The following is a 27,332-nucleotide window of genomic DNA, read 5'->3' on the forward strand; positions in this document are numbered from 1 at the left end:
GTGGAGAAATATAGCACAATTAAAGCACCTCTGAAACCTTCGTTCACGAGCAGGAAGCCGCGAAGCAGCATCCTCCATTGCATGACGATTTCTAGGCATCTCTCAAGCTATGTGCAACCACGAAAAGAAAGCCCCTATAACGAATGGTCCAGTGAGAAGAGCAGCATGAATGGCGAACATGTGATATTTTTCAACATTGGTTTGATTTTTATTCAATTTATTCAAACCACCTCTTTCGATGGACGAATCCACGTCTGTAGCGATATAACCTAACAGTACGCTATATTGGGAAAGTTGGAAGTCTGTATAGAGAGTAGAGCGCGCAATAACGTTTGCCATACAGAGAAGCAGTATGATCCTACATATGAAGGGACAATACTGCAGCTACATTTATCCTCGTTGATCGCTTTGATATTTTTACTATGCGGAATGCTTTTACTCTAAGCCAAACCTTCAAACAAATTTTTCAGGAGGGTGGAGGTGGCCAGATTGTGGTCGAGTGTGGAGGTGTGTGGGTGGGCAGCACCTTAGCTAGGGCAAGCAGGACGGGAAGATGGCTCGTGTTGTTGGCTTCCCCATACACTGCTTTCTTAAACTAGACTTTTTTATGGATGTGAAGGCGCTTGGGCTTTCATTTAACCATGCATTGCCGAGAAAACATCGAGAAAAAGAACATCGAGAAAAGTGTGAGCAGGAAAGCCAATCTGCACTTTACAAAATATTTTAGTAGCAAAAGCGAGAGCAAAAAAAAAAAATTACAAGGGTTCAACGCTGCTGAACCAAATATTGAGCGAAAGCATTAGCTGTGGGTGACCGAGCGTTCTTCTTCTTCTCTTTTTCTTCTTCCTCAGCCCACATATAAAGCCCCGCTTTAACCAACCGATATGAACGTGCCTTAGTGGCCTATAGGGGTAACGTGAATGCCAGGGTCCTAGCAGGCTGATTCTGACATAACCGTCTCATGTGAAACGAGAGATCTATGTTGGCAGCTTCTGCCAGCTTGGGATCATCTACGGGGTTCGTCTAAAGGTCAAAGGTCAATGGTGGTCACCACCGTTCCACGCTGAGGGCTCAAACTGCTAGCAGTATTGTTTTGGCAATAAAACAAAATATTCGCGCAACAAATACAGAAGGACGAAACAAATAAAATACGAGACAACACATACACAACCACAGCCGGTAGTGTCTCGTCTTTGCTTCGTCCTTTTGTGTTTGTTGCGCCATTTTATTCTTGCTAAAAAAGCCATGTTACAAGAGTCCGACCAGCCGCTCTCACAAATAACCAACTTAGCAGCAAAATAAAGTCTATATGCTGCGCGAACGTGCCCCCGTGTTTATAGCCTAGGTGAGAAATTTTAGGCTGTTCTTATCGAAGCTCGGTGTGCAGCATGACCACTCAGCGCTTGCTCAGAGAAGTGCGTCTGATGACAGAAAAGAAACTGCTCCTCTTCGGTGCAGGAATTTGGCAATTTCGATGCTTCGTTTGGGACTCAGTCGCGTGCGAGGTATTTAAATACAAAACACCAACAAAAATTACACGAAAGTACTTACCTGGGGTTCATAAGTAAGATATTTTTCATTATCAAGGATGACCACTAAGTAGCCATGAGTGGCAGCTAGTTGCAGATACGGGCTGATTTCCCGCACATTTATGTTGGAGTTCCTGATGATAAGAATGGGCGCATTCTGCTCCATATACTGAGCTGTCCTGCAACGAATACAAGGAAGCGAAAGGAGTAAATGGCGAGACCGCATTGGGCTCTTGAGAAGGATATTAATCAAGAACACACATAGATAGGACACGCCAGAGCTGCCCAAACGGCAGACCCCCATACAACATTCTTGCGCAACACAGACCTTTTAAGCTCGACCCACATGCGTTTCTCGGGGTGTCTTCAGGGCTGCTCGCGCGTACTCTTAAACGCAGCCAAGCACTTGATAGTAGCTAATTAAAAAGTTGATGGTATAGACGACGGCAACACAGCTGCATTTCCTGAGCAATTAGGATGGCCAGTGTGACGTCGCTCATCTGGAAATCTGTCCTCGATGGGGAAAGGAAAACAATTGCTGCCGATTTAGTCATGTTGGCCCAATGCCACCCCGTTTGATTTTGCGTTCGGTAAAGATAGCCGAAATCTGTAAGTGGTGTTCTTAGTGGTAGCGCACTATGAACAAATGGGACCGCCTGATGCCAGTTAAGAGAGAGATGCGAAATGGGCATTTGCATTCACTACGCACAGGTGGAAGTTGATGAAGATGATAAAGTAAAATGCCCAGCGTGGGTGCAGTTAAACCCTTTGCCAGGGTGGCTGATGCCATATTTATTCCACTCGTTTTAAAGTAAGGCAAATTTCACTTCGCGCTGGCTGTCCTCCTCTCCACGAGCGAGGCAGCTAGCGGTGACCACAAACGGACGGGCCGGCTATTAGGGACTTTCTGCGACACCATAGCGCACTAAAAAGGCACAGTCATTGCAAATGTGCAGAGACCACGCGGTTTGAGAAAACTGCATAGCAGCGTTTTGTGACGATGCAGGGTCTCTCTTCGATAATTGCATGGCCCTGAAATAAGTGCCTGCTTTGCAGAGCCCTTTCATCAGGTGTGCCCTCGTATAAAGAAAAACATAATCGTAGTGTTTCACCTGGTCTCTCCACATTGGTGCCTGGCTGTACATTGTAGTGTTCTATGTACAGTGTTCTGCAACCTCATAGACACCGCTTTGAGAAAATATCTAGTTAGTCTCAACCTTCGGGTCGTTTGTTGTTGTTGTTGTTCCCCTTTTATTTGATGGCACATACCCACACAGGCTTGTTTGTTGTTAAACCATCCACAAAGATTGTACATAGTTGTCTTTTTCGTCGCCTAGTAAGACTGTCTAGTAAGATTGACCTGGTTTGGCCGCGCATGATGCGAAACCACAACTGCTTGGGACAAGGTTGAGGGAGCGAAAGACGCCAACGCCGAGTTTCCGGCGAAGAGCAGTGGCGGCACCATCTCATCACTAGGAAAATCTACCACCGCGCTTACCTCGGAGCATTCGAGCTTTAGAGTCGCAGCGCTTTCCCCTAGCGATATCAGATGGCTCCACCACTGCCATTCGCCAGAAACATGCCGTTGGCCTCTTTCGATCGCTTGCTAAATTTGGTCGCAGATGGTTCTGGTTTCGCATCATAGCCGGAAAACTGAGTAAGCATTACTGTCAGACTTACTAGTCAAAAACGGGACATCATTACGCAAGGTTTACGTGCGGTTTCACCGCGGGCGAGCCTCCGATTGAAACGGAACAGTTTTTCAAAGCGCTTTAGATAAAGCTGCACAGCACTGTAGACCTTGCAGATGTTTCGTTTAGCATCACACAGCAGTGGAATGCGAGCATTGGCTTTGAACAATACGGCACAATTTGTTTTTCTTTCTTCTACTAGCGTGTGCAGTTATTGCGATTTTTTTTTTGCGTGTTGTGGAGCCAGCGAAGTAAATATTTGTGAACCGGTTGCGAATCAAGGTCCCCATGCCCAGTACAATAATACGCCGCGTTCGTTCTCGCGTTTCAATTACTCTCGATAGTACAAGACGGGGTTACCCGCCTCGGGGCTGTGAACCCAGCAGGCGCGCTCAATTCGGGACGCGTGGGCCGTTTCTCAATGGAGGCGAAAAGCAAGGCGCCCGTGTACAGTAAGTAGTCAGTGGACGTTGAAGAGCAGCAGGAAGTTGACATTTCCGGTGCCTTTCACTACGGCGCTTTCAGCGTGAGACGCTTTGGGATATAAAACGCTTATGAGCCAAATCAAACAGAACGGAGTTACTCATGCTTACTACACTATTTTATTTCGACCACTTAAGATATTTAGCACGCAAAAAGTCTCACAACCAGTCCTTTGCATTTCGCCTTTGCGTAAACGCGGCCACTGCAAGTGAGACCGAACTCATGATCTCGTGGCAAGAAGCCAGTGAGCCATAGCGGTAAGTGCAGACTCAAGGACCCTGGCAAAGCTTCGAGCAGCGGCCTCATATACAGCGAAACGGCAGCTAGCTATGGCAGGACCATTGCTAACGATATTTGTGCCAGAAAAAGAAAAAGCAAACGTGATGGTAATACTTCTCTACGCAGACTACGTGCGACTCCTGCAACGTCTCCTTCGTCCTTATCCGAGCGTTGGGCCCGATGAACATCTGGTCGGCCCAGTACAGGAGACTGCCCGGGTACAGCTCGTGCAGCCGCGAGGACACCGGCCCTTTGCCTGAACCGGGCGGGCCACGTGAAAAGAAGACCACGCGGCCATGGCTTCGCAGAAATTCTATCGTGTCTTCGTCTTTCAGGCATGGAAATTCTACCACGTCCAGTACGTCCGTGTTGTCCGTGAAGGGTGTCTTGCTGGTAGCGGCACCTGCACAATTGCGACAGTATCAACACCACAGTAGCACTCAAACTGAATGTAAATATTGTTTTGTCATGCATACTTAGTTGTGAAATTTTTATTGTGTGGTATAGGAGGAGAGAGCTTCACTAGAGGTTCGACTCACTACGTAGCATCCTCAATCTGGGACGCCACTGGACGTAGCACCCACCTTTGCCCTCGAGACCAAGGCCTTATGAGATTGAAGGTCGACGCAGCCGAACAAAGTCGCTTCCTTTCATATTTAGTAGGGTTTGGGTAGACGGTAAAAGGCGGATTTAGTTGGCCCGCCTGCACCGCGCGGCAGACGTCAGCTGTCTTCCAATAGTGTATGAAGTACCTATTGACCGTCGGAAGTTTTTCTCGATTACTGGACAGAGAAAAGTGTTCGTCTGGAGTCGTCTCAGAATTTGATTGTCGGCCCCTCCCAGTCCCTCGACAGAGACGTCTCGTGACACTAGGAGGTATACACCTTCTGCAGGTAACACACCTTCAGTGGGACATCGATTGCCGTGCAGCTGGCGTACTTGGACAACTTTTTAAGCACGTTTTTTTTTCGAATTAGCATTGCAGCGAAGCGGAACCAAGTTGGAGGGGTACTTTCCTTGGCATATGCAAATGACTTGCCACGTGACGAAGAAAATACGCCCACATTTGTCAGTATAGTGCATTCAACAAGGCAGTGATATAAGAGAGAACCAATGCCGTAAAATATTATTTATGTTGTGACATAAGGAACATTTGAAATGGATATACCTTGTGTCCCACAAAATGATAACTTCAATTCATTTATTCATTTTATATGGCAGCCTGTAGCACACGGATGAAGCGGACCAAACATGTCTAATTTTATGCCATCAAAATTGCTCCTTTTTACTAAGGACCTTTATTTACAGAACCAAATAATATGCACAAACACAGTGTGGACCAATAGCTCCGAAGGCCAGTGGCCGGTCCAAATACAAATATTACAGTCGAGTTCAGCCACAGAGGATCAAGGGCTGAAAGGAACAATGATGATATCAACACAACATTACTGCTATAATTGCTTAAGTCTGCAAAATTACAAAAACAAAGTGCAAGTAAAACAAAAAACCCACATGATTTTGTATACCAAACAAACTCGACAAGAATATAGAACGACAAGAAACTCGACTGCCATGATGAAAAGAAGAGATTAAGGAAGAATATGGTTACAATAAAGTGCAAACGAAGTATAGGATACTGACAAAAATTATTACGCACGTGTAACGGCATGTGCGTAGTAATAAATAGCACTGTAAAGAAAGTTTAAAACGCCTGGTAACAAATGTGAAATTCACTAGAAAGAAGTTCAGGCAGAATTTGATTAGATTGGTGATACCGTTTACATGTCAATTTAAAATTTAGGGCGGTTTTTATCCTCGATCGGCAATTCGATCATTCCATATTTTAACACCATTGAACTCCATCAGTCGCTCACCATTACATTTCTACATTTGGGAAGGTTAAAATTACCGTTAGGTGCTTGCCTAGTATTACGCGAAGGCTGGACAAATAGACTCAATGGAAGGGGGGAGTTAGTGTTGGTTATATTGTTGGTATCACAAACGAAATTTTATAATTGTGCGAGGTTATGATAGGAGACGCAGCGGTGGCGTAGAGGTAGAATGTCTGCCGCGCATGCAAGAGGACCGTGGTTCGAATCCCTGTGCTGCGCAGCTCTTCACAGGATAAAAAAGAATCCGCGTGTCGATGGAAGTGCACAAACAGGTTTGGGGTGCGACCTGATGCCGGTGAACATCTCCGGCAACGCACTCCCTCACCAGAACAGGAGTTGGCCACCCTGGTGCAGTGATTGGCCGCAACCTCCATGATTAGTCCTATAAAACCACGGTCCTCAGTCACCAGCGGCTGCGGAGCAACTGACCACGGCGGCGGTCAGACACCTGTGACGCAGCGGGGGGTGCTAAGAATCTCTAGCTTCGCTGGAAAGGCCACCATTGGAAACTGACCCTGGCAACGTTTAATGCTAGAAACCTAGCTAGTGAAGCTAGTTTAGCAGTGCTGTTAGATGAACTAAAGGGTATGAAATGGTATAGCTTTGTGAGGTTAGGAGGCTGAATGAGGCATATAGTGTACTGAAGGACGGGCAGTACTGTGTTATCGAGGTTTACCGGAGAGGCGAAAACAAGGAGTAGGTTTCCTTGTCAATGAGTATATAGCTGGAAGTATAGATGAACTTTATAGCATTATTGAGAGGGTGGCAGGCATTGTAATTAGGCTTAATAAGTGATATAAACTGATGGTTGTACAGGTTGTACCTACATGTAGTTATGGCGATCAGGCAATTGAAAGCTTCGATATAGAATTGGCAATGTGGAAATAAAACACACAGTAAACTGTACAAATGGGCGACTTCAGTGCCAAGGTAGGGAAAAAGCAGGCAGAGACCAGGCAGTGGGTGACTATGGCATTGGTACTAGGAATAGCGAGAGGGATCTACTGGTTGAGTTTGCAGAGCGCAATAACTTACAAATCATGAACGCCTTCTTCAGAAAGCGGAAGAACCGGAAGTGGACATGGAAATGTCCTAACGGGTAGACTAAAATGAAATTGACTTCATACTGCGTTCTAAGCCCGCCATTGTGCAGGATATAGCGTACAAAAGCAAGCGGTATGGAGCAGTTTTTCGATTTTACGCCACTAACATAAAGGTCATCGCTAACGATGGTCGACAGAGTTACTTTTCGCTCAGCCTCAGCCGACTTAGTTGGGAGTATGTCACTTTTGATGCCAAAATTAGTGCTCTAGTTCCTGTACCCTATATTATTGTTTATTATAGTAATTTGCTTTCTTGACAGATGCAGTTAGCTCCAAAAATGCGCAGATGTTATTAAGTAAACATTACGATTTTCTGGAATTAAAAAGGTTTCAATGCCCATCTGATCTTAAATTCTGCTTTCAGGGTCAGCACCATCTCCAACTGCGCTGTATATCACTCCGGCGACTTCAATATAATGCCTTGAGTATAATGAGCCCCGATGTCGTGATGAGAGAAAGAAACGTCTTTAGCCACTTGGAGCTGTGTGGAGCGGTAGTAGGTGATGGTTTACATAAGCAATAGTCATACTTCACTTCAGCTTATAACAGTTCTGCATTCTCTTTAATTGACCAGCGCTTAGTGCCTTCCAATAGCGCTTTTACTCTTCTTTAAAGCGTAACGGGTGTCCAACGATTCTTAGCAGTCCAGCTGTCTCAGTGTTTCTTGTCTGTGAAACTACGCAATAATTATTCCTTCTTGGACCTTTTCACGTGTTTTAAGACCGTAAATGTTGTTGCTGCACACGAAATTTGCCATGAGCCTGAAACAAATTACGTCAACATGTCATGCATTTTCTTCCCACAAATTGCTTGCGGTTGCGCGATGTTCAAAATGGCTCGCTCTTAAGCCGGAAAGCTCTCCGCTTTGTGCATTAGCGGAAGCAAAGCATGAATGTAAACTCGCGATATGTTTGCTAAATTCGCACGCGCATGCTTTTTGCATGCTGCACAAGGCTGCTTTTTGCAAGAAACGAACTTTCCTTGATGCTTACTGTGCTACGAGATTCTCATATTTCGATCATTGTTCCCATGCGGTGCTGCCATTATAACGCCAAAACGCAAAAAAAAAAAAAAAATATCCCTGGTAGTGTGACTATAAATTTAGAAACTTCGCTGCAAAAGGAAATGAGTAAGCATATATTAGCCGCCCTGCAAGGTTGTGACAAGTAGACTGCTGCTGAGATCTCCCTGACGGAGCTATAACACGATTACTGCGCGTGGGGAGTTGCGCTAACTGTATATTTGTTTTGATTTTCTCTGTTTCCGCAGATTTCATTTCTATTACAAGGACGACATCGACATGGCTGAAATACAGGTGTTGAAATTATCAGATGGATTCCCGGAGTAATCGACCGCGGGAAAGGCTAAAGGAGACATCTGGTTGAGCTTCCTCAGACGGCATTTTTGGAACTGCCCACCATTTAGCCCCTTGCCCTGCTCTTGGACAAACGGCGCCGCCTTTTGGAAACCCCACATTCACCAGCGACCTAAATACAGACGCTGCTTATCCTACATCGCCACTGGGCCTTCCTGTGAGCCTGGCACCGGTCCCAACTTCCGCACCCTATTATACTCGAACCTCTGGACGAAATGCGCGCTCTTTTATTACTGAATGAAGAAATCGCATTCACAATACATATTTCTGGTTTGGCTCCAGCGCATTTTCCCAATAAAGTTGCACAAACAGCTCTATGCATGTGAATGCCTCCAAGCAATGGATTGGCAAGAAAACATGAAACCGGTATATAAATCCCGATACTAACAATATGAGCCTATGAGCCAGTGGGAAGGCTTGGCTTACAAATATTGCGGTGCCATAAATTTCAGAGCATGGAAATATTCAGAAGCTAGTGAAGAACATCCGATGGTAAATATTACGATAGCCGACAAACACGGTTGGGTTGCCAATATAGAACAGCCAGTCAATATAGGAATATATATAATTATCGGTTTGAAACTGGAAAACTAACATTGTCTATACCGGCTTTTTCAATGACTGAACATAGGTCCTAGATCTGTTTTTAGCCCGGCGATATATTAGGCCGAGCTGCATTTGGGGTCGACTGCCAATAAAGTTACGATATTTGTGTCAATTTTTTTTTTCAATGCTGAGCCGGTATTGGTCCAGTGCTGTTGTGCTACTTGGGATACTTCAGGAATATATGCACAGTTGAATACTCTGACGGAAATTATCCAACAGAGAGAAGAAGCAAAAAATTTAAACAGAAAGTATGTTGCGCCTGTTGCAGCCGTATACAATGAGGTGACAACACAGAAAGCGAAAATAATTGACCTCCCTCTCTGGATCTACACAACAATGATGACTAACAAGAATACTAACCTCCATCGTAAGCTACAGCCAACAACACGCCCAGTGGTTGATATAAGCCCAGGAATATGTATAGCTTATAGAGACGCACCAGTAATTCAAAGTGGTGGAAGAACGGCAATTACCAGCCCCACACGTGCACAGTTATTCACACATAGGGAGTACGTAACGGACCACCCGGACTCACTTGTAATGGAGCATGTATGCTATACGCAATGCTATGGAGGCTGTAAATGCCATACCGTCCTATAAGCGAAGGGGTCATTTACACCGACTCTCAAGCGGCTATTAGAATTCCGTTCCCTTCTGTGTGCAGAATGTCACCGCCACCAACTTTTCAGCAAAAAATGGCGGTGGTGTCTCGGCGGCGACACTCTTCCAGAAGGTGGAGAGGCTGGAGCGCAAGCTGGAGTCGACGTCCGAGCTGCTTCAAACAACTCAATAGATTTACAAAAACCCTAAGCAGCACTCACGAGATATATGCTCTAATAAGAAAACAATAAAAAACGTTCAGAACATTGAAAATCAAAAGAGGCAACCTTACACACAAAGTCCCTTGCACGAGTGCCTCACCCAAAAGCCTCCTATATGATCCCCGCTCCGCTCTCCCAACCCTGGTATCTGTTGTAAGAAAGGTGCACGTGCCCTAATACCTCTGCGCACTTGCCTCCTTCCTCATAACCTAACGAGAATGCAGGAAGGGTTCCTTCCAAGGATTAGGGCTGGGGCGGCCATTACCCCGTCGGTGACGGGGTTCTCAAGGAAGTGTCCAAGGCCGGCCGCCAAGGTGGATCTTCACCACCTTTTATGGATATGCCCAGGGATGCAGCCATGAAGAATAGAAGGCTAAAAGAGGTTGAGCTGTCGGCTACAAGGGGGGAAGACCTGCACTTGTGGCTAACGGTCAAAATTAAGAGCCGCAGCTTGCTTCAGTTTCTTGATTATAATAGACTCCATGAGTTACTTTAAGTTAAGGACGACCCCATCCTATGCCACATGGCAAGTCTTCGAAAAAAAAAAAGAAAAGAAAAAGAAGCGACTGCAGTGAGCGCATGCTTGCAGCACACATCATCGGTAACCTATTTATAGCAAGCAGCGATGCGATTTTAGGGAGCAGTTGTGTCGCATACAGGCATCCGTAATGTACACAGCAGTAAGATAAGAGCCAAGCCAACGTCAACTGCCTCATCTTTTTTATCTCACGCTGTTCCATCCTTTGACACCGAGATAACGACTTGTGTCTGAGGTCAGAGCACTCAGTGTGCGAAGGTATACTTGCACCTATCTACCTCCCTGGCGAAGCAGAAACGCAGTTTGAATTGTATAGTTTCGGTTTCGAGACTTTCTTTTCTGCGGTGGTCTGCACAGACAAGCGAAAAGCCATCTGGGCTGCTTGGAGTAAGTACTGAGGATAACATGAACAGAGCTCTGGAATGCGTGCGTCAGAGACAGCATTGTGTTCGCACTTCGGCGAAAACATTATTCGATCAAATGGGTCCCCCTGAAAGGGTGAAAAAAAATAAAAAAAAACAAACGCTAGTGGTGGTTCTTGTATACGTGCTTTGCAAGAAGCAGCTTTGTTCATAAAGACAGGTTCTTTCAGTGAAGCAACGAGAGCTTGTAGAGCATATTTTATTTATGGAGAGATCCCTTTTATGATCTTACAAGTCAACACTAGTTGCAGCGAAAGTTGTCAAGGAGCAAAGTTACATTGCAAAGAAACGAAACACGAAATTGGAAAAGTAGGAGTAAACCTCGAAGTGTTCAATGGTAATATATTTTTACAAAAATAAAAACAAATCTTTCTGTAAAGTTTCGAAATGTAACAGGCTGGACTGGGAGCACCTCATTTCAAAATTATATGAAGTGACACAGCGCCTCTTGCTGTGCGGATATAACGCACGATGTGCCAGAATGGGCTGTTGCGTGTCGAGGGTCCTGTATTGGCTGTGGCCACGGTGCAAGAATATTTAGGTGGGGACACAGCACGGGCGAAGTACTGGACGCAAGTTTCCAGATAAGGTACCAGCCACGCTCCTACGAACCGGGCCGCTGATCGCAGCGTCAGCGTCGATGTAGCGGTGAATCTTCGCTGGAAGAAAAAAACACATACATCGACAACGCCGTTGCGATAGCAACCCGCTGATATCGCGCGGCGCGTTTCTCCTGCGTGAGCCGTTTGCGTGGCCCGAACTGTTTCCCCGCCGTCGCCAGAAGCATCACCGTAGCATTTTATTCTTAAGCCGTGCCCACTGCATCAGTGCAGAAGCGAGGTCCACAATAATTTATTGGCTTGTCAATACTATTGACGTAATATATTCCTAACAACGAAGTGAATAAAAGGTTGAAGTTGCACTTTATGTTGAAATATGGGGGAGTGAGTACTACATTACTCAACCATTGAGTCATCGTTATTCAATTGAAGGCGCCGGGGAAGCAGTTTTGTCACTTTGGATAGCGTAAATAGAGCAGGGAAAGCGAATCCTGCGTTCGGTTGGGCGAATGGGAGAAAAATATAAAAATTCATAGTGTATTCTTAACCACTTAATCAAGGAAATGCAACAGCGCCCCGTACCGCTTCTCTATCGCATAAATCACTAACGTGCAAACTGAGTGGAAGAATGGGATAAGCAAGCTAGGAACAGTACGGACTTGTTATGTGCACGAAAAACGTCACAAATGCTGTCGTGATTTAAGGTTTTTTTGCCTCAAGCAAGCTCAACTGTCTTCTATATTTGCACGAATCCCGACTGCACGAACGGCTGCACGATCTATCTGTCTATGTTCCTCAACTGATTTATATGCGGCTTTGGCGCACCACATCACACTACTGTTCGCCAATCTCTAACGTAGATTCAAGAAAGCTGTTAACTGTAATTTTACCTCTACTTTTTTGTATTGAATAAATTATACTTGGTGTTCTTTTTTCATTGTGAAATTCTCTTCCCCTCTGTACGGTACCCTATACCCTGAGGATAAAAGAATAAGGGAAAGGAAAAAAGAAGCTAAGAGAAGTAATGGTATAGAGGAAGTGAGAGGAAGGGGGGAATTCAGTGGGAGCTAGCAGAATCCAGTTAGAGGACCTCTGATGTATTGAAGGAATAAAGTAAGGAGCAAACTAAGGATGAGCGGGCACACTGATGGGCGAACAAAAGCTGTAAAGTCAAAGAACAAATGAAACGACTGATGGTTAATGCTTTGTTGTCAAAGTGCCGCCGCTTATGCGTGCAGCAGGTTCAAATTCCGCGCGAAAATTCATTCGCCTTTTGCGCTTTTATTTAAGCATTCACGAAGCAACAGATTTATAAAACTGCGCTGATTAATGGACCTAGACAAAAACAACGCGATAAAAATATTTTTCTCTCATCATAGGTCACAGTTTACGAGAAAATGGCTCTCAAAAAGCATGTATTCACCATAGAAAAGCAGTGCCTCCCACAACGTCACAGGCCGCTGAGCGAACTGCCATCTCGTATGGCTTAGACTAACTAGGGGACTTTATCTGGAACCGGCGCGGTACGCTGTGTCCCCACCTATATATCTTGCACCGTGGCTGTGGCTCAGATGACGTCATACCAGCGCGAGAGCTGGGCTACCAAGTCGGCTCTTCAGCGTAGCGTGGTCCGGTAGTTACGCCGGGCGTTTCGCGCTTCTCCCAATAGGTGCCCTGTAGTCTAACAGGGGGTGTGACGCCATAAGCGAGGCGAAGATGGGCTACCAAGTCGGCTCTTCAGCGTAGCGTGGCTTCATTCATTCATTCATTCATTCATTCATTCATTCATTCATTCATTCATTCATTCATTCATTCATGTGGATGACCTGAGGCCTAGAGGGAAAGGGGGTGGGTTAGGTGAGGTTGAGGGCGCCAGACTACGACATGAGGTCTAGCAAGGCACTAAGCTTGCGCTTGGCGTTGTTATTGGCGGGCTCCCCAATCTTCACAAGTATGAATGTGGTGAGCAGATGTGTAGCGGGCGCGGAGGCTAGCCGTGCCAGGACAGGTCCAGATCAAGTGCTGCAGGTCAACGGAGTCAGCAGGGCAGTTGGGCAGCTGATCTTGGTTCGGCGCCATTGACTCAAGATGTCCGGTGTGTACGCTGTACTGGCTCGCGCCTTGTGAGTTAGAGCTTGGGCAGGACGAGGAAGGCCGGAAGGGATCGGATGAGTAATGTCGGGGACAAGGTTTCGCAACAAAACCCTCCGCTCATGATTAAACCGCGTGATGACGGAGTCCGGTATGATGAAGGAGACGGGAGAAGAGTAAGGGTGGTCCGAGTTGGACGGGCCCACGTCCTGGCTGTGCAGCGGTGGCGTAGAGGTAGAAGATCCGCAACGCATGCAAGAGGACTGGGGTTCACGCAATTCTCCACCGGATAAAAAAAAAAATCCGCGTGTCGATGGAATTGCATAAACAGGTTTGGGGTGTGACCTGATGCCGGTGAACACCTCCGGCAACGCACTCCCTTACCAGAACAGGAGTTGGCCATCCTGGTGCAGTAATTGGCCACAACTTCTCATGATTAACTATAAAACCCCGGCGTTCAGTCACCAGCGGCTGCGGAACAACTGACTACGGCAGCGGTCAGACCTGTGACGCAGCAGGGGGTGCTAAGAATTCCTGGCTCCGCTGGACAGGCCGCCATTGGAAACTGACCCTGGCAACGTTTAACGCTATAACCCTAGCTAGGGAAGCTTGTTTAGCAGTGCTGTTAGAGGAACTAGAGGGTATAAAATGGGATGTCATAGGGCTTGGTGAGGTTAGGAGGCCGAATGAGGCATATACTGTACTGACGGATGGGCATGTACTGTGTTATCGAGGTTTACCGGAGAAGCGAGAACTAGGAGTAGGTTTTCTTGTCGATAAATATATACGGGTAATATAGATGAATTCTATAGTATTAATGAGAGGGTAGCAGACATCGTAATCAGGCTGAATAAGCGGTATAATCTGAAAGTTGTACAGGCCTATGCACCCACATGTAGTTATGATGACCAGGCAGTTGACAGAAAGAAAGAAACGAATTAGTAAGATAGAAGTCCATCAAAGAATTAGCGGTGAGGGGAAGGGAAGAATAGTTCAGGATCTCGCTACAGAATAGATATTGAGCTCTAACAGAGGATGACGGCATTAGCCTAGAAGTAATGAGCAATAATTTCACTGATATCACAACTGGGTGCGCTGTAGAAGTAGGCGGTAGGATAGTTAGAGAGGATACCGGTAAGCTAAGGAGATGAAAGATTTGATTAAGAAACGCCAAAGTATGAAAGCTTCCAATCAAAGGAAAAACAAAACGCCATAACAACTCTGCCGTTTTGTTTTTCTCAGTGCTTAAGCAGTCCCAGCAAATAGCCTCCCCGGGGTGGCGCGGTGGTTACGGCGCTCGACTACTGTTTCCAAGGACGCGGGATCGAATCGCGGCCTCGGCGGCCGCTTTTCAATGGACGCGAAAAGCAAGGCGCCCGTGTACTGTGCGATGTCAGTGCACCTTAAAGAACCCCAGGTGGTCGAAATTTCCGGAGTCCTCCACTACGGCGTCTCTCATAGCCTGAGTCGCTTTGGGACGTTAAAGCCCAGAAAACCAGTCCCAGCAAATAGCGCTGACCAACGCACAGTAACTTGTGAAGGTTTGTAATACAGTTTTATACACAGTTCGCCCGTTTCACCTGCAGCTGTTGTTTTTTTTTAGCAGAGCTTGCACTCTTTTTCCAGGAGTTACGTCCAGAAGCTTTTCAAAGACGCTGGAATCAAGGTCAGCACGAATGACATCTTCAAGCGAGGACAGCTAATAACGTTTTCAAAAATCATTGAATAAAGTGGTTTCTCTGCTTCAATGAGGCAGCAAGTTGTAACCGTAGCTTCTTTTAAATAAAAATCCATGAAATGTCACAGCACGAAGTCCATAATGCACGCCCGCAGCAACGTCCACAGCAAAACGTTACAAATTTATCGCGTCACAGACATAACCACCACACATTCGTAATACAACCATAGAAATAGTTACTCCACGTAGACATCATCAGCTTCGAGGGACGACGCCACGGATCTTACTCCGTGGACGACGCACACGAAGCTCCTGGAGTGGTATTCCAGAACTGCGTTCAGTTGGCGTTCAGTTTTGGAACGCTCTGTGATTGGTTGGATGCACTTCCGCTCAAAGCATCGGAACTGAACACTTTTACGTCACGGCAACTTCTGAGAGGCTTTGAGCGGAAGTGCTTCCAACCAATCACAGAGCGTTCCGAACTGAACGCCAACTGAACGCAGTTCTGTAATACCGCCCCTGCCGTGGCGACGGCAACAGCTGCGCCAGCCGCGGTGAGCGTTCGGGCACACGTGCGACTTGGCTCACCGCGATGAGCCCATATTTCGAGCTTTGAAACAAGAGGAATCATGAATGAATAATTTTGCTTACCTGATACTCGGTCGGTGTTGTCTGCGTTAATCATGTCGCTGTTATGAAAACAACCGAGACCGCAGACTCGAAGCTACGCGGCAACGCGAAGAAGCCAGAGCGATCGGCGCGGGCAGTCCTTGCCGTGAAGTCACGTTGAGCTGACCGCCAGATGGCGCCACTCAAACTTCTCTGGGCTACTCTGTGCATCTAAACAAGAAAAGGATTTTTTTTAAAAAGGAAAATGCTATTGCATTCCCGAAGGGTGGCTGTTCCTGGCTCTACGGGGTTGGGACTGGTAGGTCAACGCCGCTAGCGGCGGGGGCTAACCAGCCACGGAATGTTTATTTGTTGTAGGCCGTCATTGCACCCGCCACCACTTAGGTGGCGGACGACGGCTGTTGCGGCGCGTGTCTATCTCTCCCTCTTCATTTTCTTTCTTACCTACTTTCTCTCTTCTGTCTGCACGAGGCAGCGGAGGTGGTGCCCCGCCGGGGTGGTGCAGTGGTAAGACGCCCGACTACTGTGCCCGAGTACCCGGGTTCGAACCTGACCTCGGCGGCTGCGTTTCGATGGAGGCGAAACGAAGAGGCGTCCGTGTGCTGTGCGATGTCAGCGCACGTTAAAGATCCCCAGGTGGTCGAAATTACTCCGTAGCCCTCCACCACGGCTCCTCATCTGTTTCCACTTTCACTCCCACATTCCTCCCTTCCCTTACGGAGCGGTTGAGGTGTCCACAGAAAACAAGTGAGACAGTTACCGCGCCTTTCCCTTCCTATAAATCAATCATTTAAAAAGCGGAGGTGGCTCAGCTACAGAGCCAGTAGCAGGCCCGTGCATTTTCTTTTCCTTCTTCCTATAGCCACAACAACATACAATCTAGCACGAAGATGCCCGCGGTCACCGAGCTCCAAATGGTCGTTTCGAGGCTAGCCACAATAGCTAATTATATTATGCCAGTTCAACATTAGTAGGCGATGGCAACCTTTCTTTGTGGATGCAGGAGAGAACAAAATTACACGAATTTACAATTTTATGAAGCAAAGTGGCTTCAATGCGTTTCCGCTATTTGTATATCAGCCGGAGGTGGTGGAGGGTGGCTGTCCCTGCCCCTACAGGGCTGGGACGGTAGGTCAACGCCACTTGCGGCGGAGGCTAGCCAGCCACCGAATCTTATCTGTTGTAGGCCGTCATTGCACCCGCCACCACTTAGGTGGTGGACGACGGCTGTTGAGGCGCGCGTCTTTCTCTCCCTCTTCTTTTATTGCGAAAGCAATACTGCTCGCACTTTGAGCCTTCAGCATGGAACGGTGGTGACCACCATTGACCTTTGACCTTTAGACGATCTCCGTAGACGACCCCAAGCTGGCAGGAGCTGCTAACTTGGGTCTGTCGTTTCACATGGGACGGTTATGTCAGAACCAGCTTGCCAGGACCCTGGCGTTCACGTTACTCCTAGAGCCCAGTAAGGTACGTTGATACGGCTTGGTTAGGGAGGGACTTTATATGTGGGCTGGCAGGAGCTGACAACTTGGGTTTCTCGTTTCACATGGGGCGCTTATGTTAGAATCAGCCTGCCAGGACATTTGCATTTCGTTACCCCTCTAGGTCACTAAGGCACATTCATACGTCTTGGTTAAAGCGGGGCTTTATGTGCGAGCTGGGGAAGAAGAAGAAGAATTAAAATAGTGTTCGTTTGGTTTGGTTTTGTGGGGTTTAATGTCCCAAAGCGACTAAGACTATGAGAGACGCCGTAGTGGACGACTCCGGAAATATCGACCACCTGGGGTTCTTTAACGTGCACTGACATCGCACAGCACACGCACGCCACTCCGTTTCGGCCCCGCCGGGGTGGTGCAGTGGTAAGACGCCCGACTACTGTGCCGGAGTTCCCGGGTTCGAACCCGACCGCGGCGGCTGCGTTTCGATGGAGGCGAAACGAAGTGGCATCCGTGTGCTGTGCGATGTCAGCGCACGTTAAAGATCCCCAGGTGGTCGAAATTACTCCGTAGCCCTCTACTACGGCTCCTCTTTCTCTCTTTCCACTTTCATTCCCACCTTCCTCCCTTCCCCTACGGCGCGGTTCGGGTGTCCACAAAGCAAGTGTGACAGTTACTGCGCCTTTCCCTTCCTGTGAACCAATTTAACTCCGTTTCGCCTCCATCGAAACGCAACCGCCGAGGTTGGGTTCGAACCCGGGTACTCCGGCACAGTAGTCGGGGGTCTTACCACTGCACCACCCCCGCTTTTTTTTTCTTTATTGACTGCGGGGCAGAAGATTGTTCGCTCACCCGCAGTTATTGCTTTCGCTCAATATTCGGTTCTTTCTTTCTTCTCTACTTTCTCTCTATCCGCACGAGGCAGCGGAGGTGGCTCAGCTACAGAGCGAGTAGCAGGCCCGTGCATTTTCGTGTCCTTCTTCCCACAGCCAGAACAACATCATTTAGAGAATGCATCGATGGGCTTGCTTCTTTCTGTCAGCTGCGGACTTCATTATGTGGTTGTGCGTTTTTTAAAACTTCGTGGTTTGCCATGTGGCCCCATTGAAGGCCCCGAAAAAAACAACAACAATGAATTAGTGTTTGTCTGTTTCGTAACGTGTATTGCTTTTTCTACGCACTCGAGAAAAATTCTTTTTCTGCTAGGCTGTTTAGTTCCCAGTTGCAATTTCCATGCAAATCGCTTCGTGCGTGATCAAATGGCCCAACACTACTTGGGTTAACTATTCGTTTATTCGTTGCCATTTCTTTGATGCAAATAGTGGATTTGTTTTATGCGTAGACAAAAGTTTAAATATTCTTTGCTCTTTGTTACCCCGCCGGGGTGGCGCAGTGGTAACGGCGCGCGACTACTGTTCCCAAGGATGCGGGATCGAATTCCGGCCTCGGCGACCGCTTTTTCATGGAGGCGAAAGCAAGGCGCCCATGTGCTGTGCGATGTCAGTGCACGTTAAAGAACCCCAGGTGGTCTAAATTTCCGGAGTCCTCCACTACGGTGTCTCTCATAGCCTGAGTCGCTTTGGGACTTTAAACCCCACAAAACCAAATCTTTGTTGGTGGAACCCGCTAGAAGAACTAGAACCTTTAGACAGCACATCGACCAGTTGTCATGATCTTCACTTGTTCCGCTATGCCAGACGTATAGATGTAGCTCCTGTGCCGGCGAGAGGGCCACTTGCGGTGATCCGAGCGTCCCGAGGGGGCTACCGCGGGTAATAATAATAAAATTGCGAGGGCACTGCGGAATCGGCACCACATGGTTGCTGCGTTCGTTGTGAGGGGATTATTTTCGCTGTACGTATATTAAGAGGACACAACAGCACAGACGCTGTCACGGAAGAACAGTTCGATTCTTCGAAACAAGAACTGCACTTCGAGTGAATAATTGGCTCCCTAAATTTCTATTTTTGCAGAGTTCACTGTGGAGCATTGGTTCACAAGATTTTTCTAAACAGTTTCGCTTAGACAGCCGAGGCCATGACCGGCGCCTTCTCCAAACTGACGCGTCCTAGCTTACTTGTCAGGAGTAGGATACCTCACGCGCTACAGCTCTGTTTGCCTCTGATATGGCGCCTGCCCCAGTGTATTCGATATCCTGGGAGGAAATCGAGACTACTTGCCTCATGCAGAACACACATACGAGCAGTGAGAGATGGAGCTGTCCACGAGACCTTGAACGTCCAGCGTAGGATCGTCCATGTCGTCCATGAAACAGCAAACTAGATTAAGGTAGCTAACGTGCTCCTCACTTCACAATTTTCCATCCCCTTTTTCCTTCATAAAGTTATACCTCACCTCACCTCGGTGGTCTATATTGTAAATAAAGGTATACAAATCCAGCGTGGTTTCCACAGAGAGCTTAAACAGCGAACGTACAATTTCTTTTTATTTGGGGATTACGATACGATACCATACCCAAATAACTTTTCTTTTTTTTTTTCATTTTTTTTAAATATTTAAGCTGAAAATACACGAGAGCACTACTACACTTTAATTTTTACTTAAGCTAAGCCCAGTTCACATTCCCCGTTCGGGTACGGAATCGGTGTAGGAACCAAAGTTCATTAACGAGGAAAAGTTTGCTCTAACAATGTCTGGCATGAGAACAAAATCTATTTGGCTTTTTAGGCTTCTTTAAAATGCCCAGACCACACATTTTTAACATCTTGCGCATAAAGCCCTATTCTACAGTAGAGAATGCAGTTTTTCGAATTCTGCTTCCATGATCAATTGCTTCGTAATCTTCACGGTGTGCAAAGGTATTACGCTTTAGACAGATTAGCACAATTCTAGTTTTGTAAGGTTGCCGGCGCACGAGTAAGTAAATTCTAACACTACAGATGTCAAAGCAAATGTCAGCCCAGTTCCAATCAACTTAAGGAACTCTACCACGAGCGCTCTCATGTATTAACCTTAAATGCCCGGAAGTGAAGCAACTCTAATGTGGCATTGTTTTATTGTGTTTAAACGCACCTTCCAGTGGATATGGCGAGCCCTAAATTAAAGCCCTTTTCTACAATTTTGAATAGAGGTGGCTTATGTGGAATTCCCTTATGAAAAAGATTTTCGCCCGTATTTGAGCGACTGGGCAGCCAGAGCTCAGAAGATTGAACTCTGTTCTTTGCAAAAGGAAAACGTTACCACGGAGACACTTCAAAATATCCGTGATGCACATATATAAAATAACGCAAGTACGCGGTTACATCAGAATAATGCAGGAAAAATGTGGCTATCTGGGATGTACAGGCCGACATCCTTTTGTTCTACCGACATGGTAGACAAAACTTCAACAGCAGTTGTCGCGTATAACGCCATAGCTAGACCTTACAGTTTTTTTTTATTAATGCTGCTTCCGCTATGCACGTGCCGCCACTTCTGAAGCGCATACATGCAATCTTTCGCAATCCGTTCTGCTCCGTATCGCGTTCCGGCACTGCGACGAAAAATACGGATGCCGGCATTGGGTAACTGCGGAGTTTCCGGAGTATCAGGCAGTATTGCGTAGTCTCTGCCGTTAGTTTCGTCGCGTTAACTTTGCTGAGTGTCACGGAGTGCTGGCAATGTAAAAGAATGATCTCATAGAGTTGAGGCATTCTCGCGAGGCGTAGGCCTGAACAACTGTGGGGTTGGCACCTTTGTTGTTAACCTTTGTTGAGGGCGTCACGTGACATTCGTATACAGCTTCTACTCCCCAACTAATAAAAAAGTGCAGATGTTTAACTTGGTTAAACCGTGGAGGCTAAACCTAGTGTTGCGAGCGAAAATGCTAGTTTGGTATAGTTTATTGCCGTAGATGTTTAACGCGGACGACGTAGTTGCTGCCTTCTCGCGCGGTATTATCCACGCCGTTTGTTGAGATGAAGAAAGAGGCTTGCCATTCTTTCGAAGCACACAGAATTCACTCGGCTCCTCACGCGAGTTTACACTGTTAAACAGTTGACACATACGTCACTGCTGACGTCATACACGTACGTTTAATTTAAGGAAGACAAAGACAGGTAACAAACTTTAAGGGAGGTGACATTACAGGAACCGCTGAGCGACCAGTGCCCGACCATGTCCCCTGCCAACTACATTTTCGCTTGTGAGGAGAACCGTGATGCACTGTGCCGGAGTTGCCATGGGCGATCCAGATATAACGCCCAACTTTGATGAAGGCGTACGAACGTACCTGCGTGGCTCTGGGACCACGTGCCTACCTCGGGACCGAAGAGACCAGGAAAGCTGCATTCCATTCTTGCCTTCCCATCTCAAAGGCAAAGCTCGAGTTGACAGCGCCTGCCATTTCGATCATGACATGTGGTCTTGTCACGTTACAGAAAAAGCAGACCGGTCAGTGGCCGGCCATTTCCCCCTCAGACTGGCCAAACCTTTGTGAGCGACTCTGAGCGAGCACTCTTGATTGTGCTAATGTATGAATAACACACTAGCTTTTTTATTCGGTTTGTTCCGTGTTTCGGACTGTGTTATGCCTAATAAGAAGCGTCAGGCTGTTCACAAATATTTGGCTCGTGTTTTGAGCGCCTCATGACGCTGCGATGGGCTGAGATATTGTTGTGTCGGCGTTTGCGTACGTTTAACTAAAATTGCAGATGCGACATACAGGCGAAGTTTCCTTAGCACGTAAGCGAGCGAATGCACTTTGAAACTCCGTGATACAGACCGGTCAAGCTTGTCTTTGATCATAGCAATTAATACAGTATCGCTGCACTATGACGCGGCTGCGTGGTTTGTAACGCGAGCCGTCGTAACTATATATGGTTACGATCTCCTCCTGTCAGGCTGTACAGGGGCTCCGCGAATTCAGCGTTTGCTTGGCGCTATGGTTTCTTTTATTTTTTCCTTCGTTAAACACGGTTCTTTGAAGCGGTCGACTCGGTCGCTTGTTTACGCTTGCGGGGCTCCGGTCTCACGTTACAAACCGCATTCGTATGCAAGGTCGAATTCGTTTTGTCAAATATTGAAGACCGAAAAGTGGACTGAATTGAAACTGTAGAACTAAAGCTTGCAATCAAAGCGGTAGTGCGGGAGGCATCATTTTTAATGCTGCGTGAGGTAAAAGAGGCTCCGTACTTCCTCCGCTACAGTCCTAACTAACAGGACTAGACTGGACAAGACACTGCTGCGAACGAATTCGAAAACGTCCATGATTTGTCTTTAGCAGCATAGGGAGAAGCAAGAAAGCCCTTATATATGGTGAGGTCGTTTGAAGCAGCCTCTGAAAATAAGGAATTCGTAAAAAAAAAAAGAAATATAGAGCAGCAGTTTGGGTGAGTTGGTTATGCATTTTCTTTTAAAACAGCTCATGGACACGGCCCTAAGAAGAAGGAAAAGACTTACCCCTAATCTTAGTCGCGTGTCCGTGCGCTCTTCTATAAGAAAACAAGAAACCACTGCTTACGAAAAGGTATTTTCATATTTCCCATCTCACCTTCACTGGCGCATTAAGGCCTGCACACGATAGCAACAATTGCAGCGGGTACGTGCTCGTCGAGTGTAGCATGAATATGCTGTGGAGCAAGCACAGCAAAAATTCCAGCGAGCGCGGCTGCGGGCAGGTAGGTGTATTTGCGAACACGAAGCCGCGAGGTAAAGGCTCGGAGATGCTCGAATTACATAGAACATTTTCCCTTTTATTTCGCACTTTAGCGATCGTTGACAGCGATAACGCAACATAAGGCCGTAGCTAAAGTGCGCAGAGAAAAGAATATTGGTCCTTTATTGTCACGAAACATACAAAACTCTATTTGTTGTTTTTTAGCAGCCGCCAGCATGCGGCCTTATCACTTTGATTCTGGCATGCGGATCGATTCTGTATTCTATACTTGTTCATGCTCGTTGTCGCGAGATGCACTTTTATCACTTCCTTTGTCGCACAAGATGCCCCGAGACGTATCTAGAATATTCCGGCCACTCGCTTTTGTTTCTGCAATGTTCTAGGTTGTGTTAGTCACCGTTTGCGGCTTTATTTCGATGTTTCTCAGCCGACTTTGAATTGAGCGTTCACGGGTTCGACGGAATTCTCAGCTCGACGACCAGAGAGCACGTTTGTTGCTATCGCCTTTTGCGGGCGCAAGTCAGCCCAATAAAGAGTTGATTTCGGTGTGATTACACCTGTCTTCTCCTTTTGTGCCTACTGCCCTGTCACCACCACGTACCAATATCACGTCACAGCCGGCATAGAAGAACAATATGAGTCCTCCTGAGTTTTAGTATCGGTAGAAAGTTCCACGCTGTTAGATACACAAGTGGATCAAGAGCAGCACGAAAGAAAACGAATGTTACAGTATGTTTCCGCAATGAACGAAAAAAATAAATAACAGAAGCGAGAATACAGCAACAAGCACGCCCGGGTATACAGATCAGAAGCTGTAAGATGTTCACCGGTTGATTGTGTTTTTACTTGTACAAGCTTTGCTGCGAAAAATTAAATCCTTCCAGCCTATTGAAGGCGGGGTCGGGGAGGGGGAAGGAATGACATTTAATGCGAAGAAACCGGCGCCATGAAAGAACAGCAAACGACAAAACAGCACACACAAAAAACATCAAAACAACAAAACAGCGCAGCGCCGAAGAAGCGGTGAATTTCGTAGTCCTAACCGCGAGCGGTAAATGACAAATCGTATGGCAGCAGACTTCTGTGTAAGATATTGCTTTTTCGCTTCACTATGCCGGAAAGACAGCTCACTATGCTTTCAGCTGAGTATTTGTAACCTTCGATAATTCGAACCACACTGCCAAATAAGGAATATAGAATATTGTAGAATATTTACAACGACTTGCAATGCACAAACTTTCTAGCCATACCAAGAACGCTCCGTGGCTACTTGAAAATTGAGACAAGTTAAAGAGAGGATGCGATGGACGAAATTTCTAGTCGCCCCGGGAACTCAGCGCAGCTACTCGAGCGTGAGCCCTGGCCCCCTAGATCCAGACAAGTTGACCATGAAAGGCAGTGCGGTGGCGCTTAAATAGTACAATATTCCTCTGCCCTTTCTGCACACAAAAGTAAAATGTATGAACTAGAGTTCTCCGGGACATTAGTTTGGAGATTTCTAGTTAGTAGCACCTGTATGCCGAGATTTCGTGTTGAAGCCCAAATCGACGCAACCCGACAAGGCGCAAGCGGTGTACGATATGAGTCCCGTCCACAACACTGAAACATCGAAACACAGAATACGCACTAAACGTACTTACCAGAGGCCAGCAGACACTTGGTGAAGGATTCGTCTTTGGAGGCCATATATCTTCCCTTGATATGCCTTTAGAAATGTCTGGAGTCAAAATCACTCAACCTACGAAGTGTCCAGTCAGCGGCGGGGAGCTTCAGTATTTTGGGTGCTACGAGAACGTACAAGACACCAGCCGATCGCAATGTATGATAACACGAAACTATGCATATCCCCTGCAGTGGGCTTAATGGCGCGCTCGGGGCGAAGCTGTTGCGAGCAGTGCGACCTGTATCCGCTGATGTTTTCCGTATGGAGTAAGCTCCGTGGCGCCATCTGCCGTCTCCTGTCCTGTTTGTGTTTCGCGCGCTTCTTTTCGTGCGCTTGTTGGATATGTCTACCTTAAAGAGCAATATATGGCTGTAGCCATTCTGTTGGACGACAACGATCTTCGGTAGACTTGACACACGCATGAGCAGACAGTTGCAGCAGTTCGCCCATGTGCTGTAAATTTGTTCGCCTTGTTATTATTCGGTTCGGTAACTGCTTAAATCCGTAAACATTTCTTGGCTCATGAGTGGTGTCAACAGAGTGCGTCGACAGTGCTGTGGACATAGCCTGTCATCGAGCGTGCCCGCACGAACTGTCGATAACAAATTGCATAGTTTTTTTTAGTCAAATTGCATAGTTAATAACCGTAATAGTACAAAATTAGGTATACAGTCTAATTAGAGAATGGTCAACTCCATGATGACCTTCAAATTTAGTTGGACCACTCCCAAATTTTGACACCCCAGAACCAAAAATTTGATCTTGTCAAATTTGACCAAAATCGACCTCTGCGTTTCGATGAAGGCGAAACGAAGTGGCGTCCGTGTGTGCGCGATGTCAGCGCACGTTAAAGATCCCCAGGTGGTATAAATTACTACGGAGGATTCCACTACGGCTCCCCTTTCTCTCTTTCCACTTTCACTGGGTTCCCATCCCTTACTGCGTATGGAGGCGGAACAAAGAGGCGTCCGTGTGCTGTGCGATGTCAGCGCACGTTAAAGATCCCCAGGTGGTCGAAATTACTCCGTAGCCCTCCACTACGGCTCTTCTTTCTCTCTTTCCACTTTGACTCCCACCTTCCTCCCTTCCCTTACGGCGCGGTTGCGGTGTCCACAGAAAACAAGTGAGACAGTTACCGCGCCTTTCCTTTCCTATAAATAAATCAAATCAAATCCCTTACTTCGTGGTTCAGGTGTCCACAGAGCAAGTGTGACAGATACTGCGTCTTTCCCTTCCTGTGAACCAATTACATTACAAATCGACCTCTACCCTAAAGAGCGTGTAGTCAGTTCAGCGGAGACATCCGAATTGGGATGGGCCAAGACAAATTTCAGACCTTCCCCGACGGGGTGGTGCAATGATAAGACGTCCGACTACTGTGCCGGAGCTCCAGGGTTCGAACCCGACCACGGCGGCTGCGTTTCGATGGAGGTGAAACGAAGTTGCGTCCGTGTGCTGCGTGATGTCAGCGCACGTTAAATATCCCCAGGTGGTCGAAATTACTCCGCAGCCCTCCACTACGGCTCACCTTTCTCGCTTTCCACTTTCACTATCACCTTCATCCCTTCCCCTACGGCGCGGTTCAGGTGTCTATAGAGCAAGTGTGACACATGCTACGCATTCTCCTTCATGTGAACCAATTATTATTATTATTATTATTATTACTATTATTATTATTATTATTATTATTATTATTATTATTATTATTATTATTATTATTATTATTATTATACCTGAAATTCGACCTCGTCAGAATCTGACCAAAATTTCCTAACTGAATTCGAGCATTGCCAATTTGGTGGAGACCTGCAAGTTTAAGTGGGCGATCCCCGAAATTTGGTCTCTCGTGACACCCGAAAATCGACTTCGTCGAAATTTGATCAGAATTGCTGTTCAACCTAATTTAAGTATGGCCAACTGAGTATGGTTTCCAAATTTCGGTGGTTTGCCCCCAAAAGTATGTCTCTCAACCCTCAAAATTTGACTTCGTTCGAATTTCACCAAATTTCCCCAATAGAAAGAGTAACAAAGTAACGGTATTGAGCAAAGAAAAGAAAAATTCCCTTTCCATTCGTTAGGTTTCATGGAGCCCTGGCTTGCAAGAGAAGACTGTGCGCATCGGCACTCAAAACAGCGGAAATATTTGGAGCAGCATTACAATTAGAAGAAAAAAAGAAGGGAAAAGGAGAAGTTAATATCCAGTCCTTACACAACACCAGAAAGAGATAGATAGATAGATAGATAGATAGATAGATAGATAGATAGATAGATAGATAGATAGATAGATAGATAGATAGATAGATAGATAGATAGATAGATAGATAGATAGATAGATAGATAGATAGATAGATAGATAGATAGATAGATAGAGAGAGAGAGAGAGAGAGAGAGAGAGAGAGAGAGAGATACTCTTTAATGAAAAAAACAATTTTTCCGGCGTTTAGATTTCGCTGACATGCTACTCTGTGTGGGTAGGGGAATTCGGGAGGTAAATATTGAAAAACGAATGATGAGGGAAATAATACAATTGAAGGGGGATACAACACGGCCATTAAATACCAACTTAATGAATTCCGCGTTCTCTCTCGTTCATATCAGCTGATACCGGAGTCCTTCACTACGGCGTCTCTCATAGCCTGAGTCGCTTTGGGACGTTAAACCCCAAAATTAAAAAAAAAAAAAAATCTAATGTGGCGCGTTCCCTCTCGCTTGGCCCGCTCGACCATTCTTAGCTGACCGACGGGTTGCGTGGCCAGAGAAGAACGCGGACAGGATGTGGACATTCTCGGATGTAATGGAAGAGAGTGAGTGAGGTGGCGTTGCAAGTAGTGCAGCACGGTGTGGAAAACCGTGGGGTAAAAAATAGGCAAATTGAGGAGATGGGAACGAATTCTTCTGGAGTTGTCGCCAGTACG

At 46.6% G+C, this 27,332-nt stretch overlaps 1 protein-coding gene across 2 annotated transcripts in view; it reads right to left on the reverse strand.

Annotated features, from left to right (window-relative positions):
- LOC146196740 (uncharacterized) overlaps positions 1-24,655 on the reverse strand; it is a 49,027-nt gene extending 24,372 nt beyond the window's left edge. The window contains exons 1-4 of one of the 2 annotated variants that reach the window (XM_084598489.1): positions 24,395-24,655; positions 22,538-22,569; positions 4,097-4,385; positions 1,552-1,708 (exon numbers count right to left, since the gene is read on the reverse strand). In XM_084598489.1, the coding sequence (XP_084454615.1) occupies positions 1,552-1,708; positions 4,097-4,170 (231 nt within the window). In that variant the 5' untranslated portion in view covers positions 4,171-4,385; positions 22,538-22,569; positions 24,395-24,655. The remainder of the gene's footprint in view (positions 1-1,551; positions 1,709-4,096; positions 4,386-22,537; positions 22,570-24,394) is intronic. The other variant, XM_084598488.1, reaches the window with a different exon arrangement.
- Positions 24,656-27,332: the final 2,677 nt, after the last annotated feature.

This window comes from Amblyomma maculatum, chromosome 3, assembly GCF_055883805.1.
Source record: "Amblyomma maculatum isolate TAMU_Amacu chromosome 3, ASM5588380v1, whole genome shotgun sequence".
NCBI lineage: Eukaryota > Metazoa > Arthropoda > Arachnida > Ixodida > Ixodidae > Amblyomma > Amblyomma maculatum.